The 5,248-nt window shown below is 55.4% G+C and overlaps 1 protein-coding gene across 1 annotated transcript; it reads left to right on the top strand.

The window, feature by feature from the left end:
* LOC136301222 (embryonic pepsinogen-like) lies at window positions 1-5,248 on the top strand. The gene is made up of 9 exons (XM_066204132.1): window positions 1-56; window positions 391-553; window positions 1,276-1,393; window positions 1,806-1,924; window positions 2,747-2,946; window positions 3,533-3,646; window positions 4,135-4,279; window positions 4,818-4,916; window positions 5,111-5,248. Exons 1-9 carry the CDS (start codon window positions 1-3, stop codon window positions 5,246-5,248), a joined length of 1,152 nt encoding a protein of 383 aa, XP_066060229.1.

Below are 5,248 nucleotides of genomic sequence, written 5' to 3'. Positions count from 1 at the left end.
ATGTGGCTCCTCGTGGTCCTCTGTGCTGCCTCTGCCCTGTGCCAGGGTGTCACCAGGTGAGTCACAGCAGCATCTCTGCCAGGGCTGCCTGGGGAAAGTGGAGGGGAAAGGAGAATTCGGAGGCGTTTAATGGCTTTGGGGAGCAGAGGTGAGGCCTGAGGCTGCAGAAAGCTGCTCCAGGGGTGCAGAGAATCAGAGTGTGCCTGGGGAGAGGCTGGCTTCCGGGGTTGTTTTGGGATTTTTGAGGAAATCCCTGACTCAGAGTTTTAGAGGAATTTCCTGTGCTCCTGCTGTTGGATCAGAACATTGGAGATGTCAAATACTTCTCGCTGGAGGTGCAGGCAGCAAAATCCCGTCTCACTCTTCTTTTTTCCTTGTTGCCTGTGCCAGGCTGCCCTTGGAAAGGGGGAGGAAGCTGAGAGATGTCCTCAGGGAGAAGGATTTGCTGCACCAATTCTTCCAGCATCACCACTATGACATCGGCACCAAATTCCCGCATGCTTTTCCCAACGGAACCAGGGTGGCCACCGAGCCCCTGCTGAACACCCTCGACGTGAGTACGGGCTCTAATCCCCAGGGACACAGCCCTGGGAAGGTTTGTGGGATGTCCATCCCTCTGTCCTGGGCATGGATCAAACCCAAATCCTTCATCCCGGAGCCTTCAGCTCACATCCTTCACCCCAGCTCACGCTGGTGGCTCTGAACAGAGAAATGTCCCCCAGGAGATCTGCTAGAAGCAGGGGGTCTCCATGAAGAAGGGGACCTGTTCCGGTCCTGGTTTCCTTTTCTCTGCTCGGGTTAGGATTAATAATACATGGGGAATGTAGATGTCAAGTTGGGACTTGGATGTTTATTAATTTTTTCTACATTACAGTCTCACAAGCCGTGAGCTCTGCAGTACCTCTAGTTTACAAGGTGCAAAATGGAGCACCTCTCTATCTCTACTAAGTCTTTTCAGGGACAATCTGTCCATTTATCAAATGCCACCTAAATTATTTTTGTTATAAACCAAATAACTAACTACTTGAAGTCTGCAATGCAGACTCCATCTGCCAGTTACAGAAAAGCACCCAGTCCCATGAAGAGGAAGGAAGAAGGTGGTGAAGAAGAAGCCCTTAGACAACACCCAAAGCCCTCCGTGTTGACTCACATGCATTACTACATACCAAATCCCCAAAATCTAAGTTTCCAGAATTCCAACAGGGACCAAGCCTGGGGAAGCTCCAGGTTTGGTTTCATGCCTCAGAATCCACCCCTGGCCTGGCTGCCCCGCAGGTGGAATACTACGGGACCATCTCCATCGGGACCCCCCCCCAGGACTTCACCGTGGTCTTCGACACCGGCTCCTCCGACCTCTGGGTTCCCTCGGTGTCCTGCACCAGCCTGGCCTGCCGTGAGTAGGAGCCAGGCCCAGCTGCACGTCCTGGCTTTGTAATGGCTCCACCCAGCCCGAAAATTGGGGTGACATTGCCAGGGGAGAGGGGTTCACCCAGCTGGATCCATGGCACCTGTGCAATGAGCTGGAACGATGAATAGTTGGGGTGCGGGGCCTGCTCAGAGCCGCATTCCTCAGGTGATGTGATTACTGCCTGGTGCCTCAGTTTCCCCATCTGCCCAAGGCGGTTGGGAATTCCTGTGGATCCCTGGGTGCTGGAGGAGCGGAAGGATGAACAGCAAATGTTCACAGCTGAGTTATTCCTGAGGGCAGGACAACAAAGAGCAATCCAGCGGGGCTCCTCCTCCCACACCTCCCCGAAACTTGGCCTTGCCCGAAGGTTGAAATCCGTGTTTTTCCACTTATCTAGAAACCCACCAGATGTTTGACCCCTCTCAGTCCTCCACCTACAAGAGCACGGGGCTGACTCTGTCCATCCACTACGGCACGGGCGAGATGGAGGGGATCGTGGGCTCCGACACTGTCACTGTGAGTGTCCCAATGGCATCCCTGGGGCTGTGGAGAACATTCTGATGTTCTGTTGGTGTCTTGTCAGCCAGGGAACCCAAGCAGGACCAGCTGTCCTGTGGTGAGTTATTCTGGAGCCACGGGATCAGCCCTGGGCTGGCATCTCCCAGCTGCCAATGAACATCTCACTGCTAACGTGAGATCTGGCACAATAAGCTGGGTTTGTGGCTGACAGACACTCTAAAAGCCACACCAAACTTCCACAAGGCGGAGATCTCCTGCACATTTTCTGGGAAATCTGTGGAGTTTCTCCCGTGAGTGGGGTCGCCCCTTCACAGTTACTCCTCAGGGGTTAAGTGAAGGAATCTGAGCACATTGTCCTTGTTCTGGTGGCAAGTTACATTCAGCTCCTAAGCAATCCTGTTTCTTTTACCAGCTTTAATACAGGCTCCTTGCTATAGTGCACTGTTTATGTTTTGCTGTAACCTAATTGTGGTTCTTCAGTTTTACCCTGTGTAGTGATTCCGATTGAGATCTTTCATCTGTTTATTTTCTGGCTAAATATCTTTTAATCGTCATTAAAAGTTGTGGGGCGAGGTTGCAGAATTCAAAACCCTTGGGATTCTGAGGCTAAGATTGGCTCCAGCAGCCTCCAGACTCCTCTCTCTGAGGAGGGGCTCAGAGAGCCGGGGGTCCCTCGTGCCTCAGTTTTGGGCTTTTTTAATAACCTCTGTCTGAAACTCCCGCTCCACCTGCAGCAGGGGATGCCCTGCCCCTTCCCCGCCAGATGGACACCAGGCTCCCAGTGCCTGCTCCAGGCTCACAGCACCTCGCTGTCCCCAGGTGGCCTCTCTGGTGGACACCAACCAGCTCTTCGGCCTGAGCACCGCCGAGCCCGGCCAGTTCTTCGTCGACGTCAGGTTCGATGGGATCCTGGGCTTGGGGTACCCAAACCTGGCTGCTGATGGGGTCACGCCGGTCTTTGATAACCTGGTGAACCAGAGCTTGCTGCAGGAGAACCTCTTCTCTGTCTACCTGTCCCGGTGAGCCGTGTGCGCCCGCGGGGCTGGGGAAGGGGGGGGATGCACCTCATGCTTTGCTGGTGGCTCTGGCTCCTCCCTGGTCACTGCTGCCATCAGATGGTGTGTCTGTGTCTGTCTGTACAAGGCTTGGGGGCCACCAGCCTCTCCAGAGAGGGCTTTTGGCAGGCTGGGAAACAGTTTCCAGGCACGTGGCTCTGCCGTGGCTCCTGGCTCCAAAGGGCCTGGCCCTGCTGCGGTGCCGGGGCGTTGCTGGTGAGGACGTGACACAAGTCAGGGTCTCACCCTTGGGACACGTGGCCCTGCACTGAACCACATGGCAAAACCTCGGGAGTGGTTTTAGGTTTGTTTGAATTCTGTTTGCTCAGTTCAGTGTTATGGTTTAAGTGGGTTTTTTTCTGCTGTGAGATAGGAGAAAAAGGCAGGCGGGCCTAACTTAAAGGTGCACAGGCAGATTTGTTAACATACACTAAAAAAAGAAAAAAAAGAAGAAAGAAAATGAAATTAAATAAAGAAAATGAAAGGGAAGGAAAAAAAATGAAACAAAGCAACACAACCTCCCCTTGTTTTTCTTTCCTGCATCCTCCAGTGAGGCAGAAGGGAGCGTGGTCATCTTCGGGGGCATCGATGAGTCCTATTTCACCGGCCCCATCAACTGGATCCCTGTCTCTTACCAGGGCTACTGGCAGGTCTCCATGGACAGGTGACAAATCCGCTTTGTTGCTCTCTGGTCATCTCAGAGCATTGCTTCTAAAGAGACCTTGGACCCATCACCACCAGAGGCTTCCACTGACATCCACACCCCAGGGCTGAGGGACGCAGAGGGATAAGGGGACAAACTCTGGGGTACTTTGGTAACTGACACCCAATATGAGGATGCTTTGTGCCTGGGGCACAGCCTAGTCCCTGTCTTGTTATTTAGGGGATGTCTCTGGTGCTGAGGAAAGCAAAATTGTGGATCTAAGCCTCCTTTGTTGGGCTCGAGTGGGTCCCAGCTGCCGGGCTGTGTTCCGTGCCCAGGTCTGCAGTGGTGGCTGCATTCCCGGCTGGCCCTGCAGTGGAAGAGGGTCTCAGGCAGCACCTGGGGTTACCCAGCTTTAACTCTTATAAAAGAAGTTAAAAACCATCCCTAAGGTTGGAAATAGCCCATCTGGTTACTTCATGGCCCCCCTGGTTGGTCTCTCCCCACAGCATCATCGTGAACAGCCAGGAGGTCGCGTGTGCTGGGGGCTGCCAGGCCATCATCGACACCGGCACCTCCCTCGTGGCCGGGCCACCCTCGGGCGTCAGAAGCATCCAGAGCGCGGTTGGGGCCAGGCAGGGCACGTATGGAGAGGTGAGAGCTCGCCCTGGAGGCGCCTGGCACAGCAGAGCCCAGCCAAGGCTGCTGCCACGCCTGGGGAGCCCACCCTCTGCTCACAGCAACCCCGGCAGAGACACCTGGGACACTCTGGTTTGTATCGGCCAGACAGAGAGTCAGGGAATGTCCTGAGCTGGAAGGGACCCACCAGGATCATCAAGTCCAGCCCCTGACCCAGCACAGACACCCCAACAATTCACCCTGGGCATCTCTGAGAGCGTTGTCCAAACTCTCCTGGAGCTCTGGCAGCCTCGGGGCCGTGCCCATTCCCTGGGGAGCCTGGGCAGTGCCCAGCACCCTCTGGGGGAAGGAGCTTTCCCTGATACCCAGTAACCCTCCCCTGGCACAGCCCCAGCCCTTCCCTGGCTCCTGTCCCTGTCACAGTGAGCAGAGATCAGAGCTGTCCCTCCGCTGCCCCTCGGGAGGAGGTTGAAGGCCCCAGTGAGGTCTCCCCTCGCTCCTCACCCTCTGAAGATGTTTCCCTCCTGAGAGCCCTTCCCTCTGCTCCCTGCAGCACAGTGTGAACTGCAGCTCCATCCCTGCCATGCCCGATGTCATCTTTGTCATCGATGGGGTCCAGTACCCCGTGTCGGCCCTGGCCTACACCGAGCAGGTAAGTGGAAACCAGCAGGTCCTGGCTGCAGGAGCCTCTCTCAAGGTGCTTCTACTCTCTCCAGTGGCTCTGGTCACCTTGGCTTGTCCCATTTCCCTGGGAGGCAGGGCATGGATGGCCACGGGCCTCCAGAGCAATGCCAGGAGAGGGACCGGCCCATATTTCCCCAAGTGCCTTTTCCTGCTCTAATGCAGCCCGACCAAGGATCGTGCATGAGCAGCTTCCAGGACACCTCTGGGGACCTCTGGATCCTGGGAGACGTCTTCATCAGGGTGTACTACAGCATCTTTGACCGGGCCAACAACCGTGTTGGGCTGGCCAAGGCTGTTTAG

Source organism: Chamaea fasciata, unplaced genomic scaffold (assembly GCF_029207755.1).
Source record: "Chamaea fasciata isolate MVZ Bird 193981 ecotype frontalis unplaced genomic scaffold, bChaFas1.0.hap1 SCAF_25, whole genome shotgun sequence".
NCBI lineage: Eukaryota > Metazoa > Chordata > Aves > Passeriformes > Sylviidae > Chamaea > Chamaea fasciata.
Note: the sequence above shows the minus strand (reverse complement) of the source record. Positions and strands in the feature narration are given on the sequence as shown.

What these genes read in the sequence shown, in the direction of transcription:
- LOC136301222 (XM_066204132.1), top strand. Translation starts at nt 1, where the DNA reads ATGTGGCTCCTCGTGGTCCTCTGTGCTGCCTCTGCCCTGTGCCAGGGT. An exon ending in GGCAGGGCACGTATGGAGAG is followed by an intron (nt 4,280 to 4,817) that starts GTGAGAGCTCGC and finishes TGCTCCCTGCAG; the next exon opens with CACAGTGTGAACTGCAGCTC. An exon ending in CCCTGGCCTACACCGAGCAG is followed by an intron (nt 4,917 to 5,110) that starts GTAAGTGGAAAC and finishes GCTCTAATGCAG; the next exon opens with CCCGACCAAGGATCGTGCAT.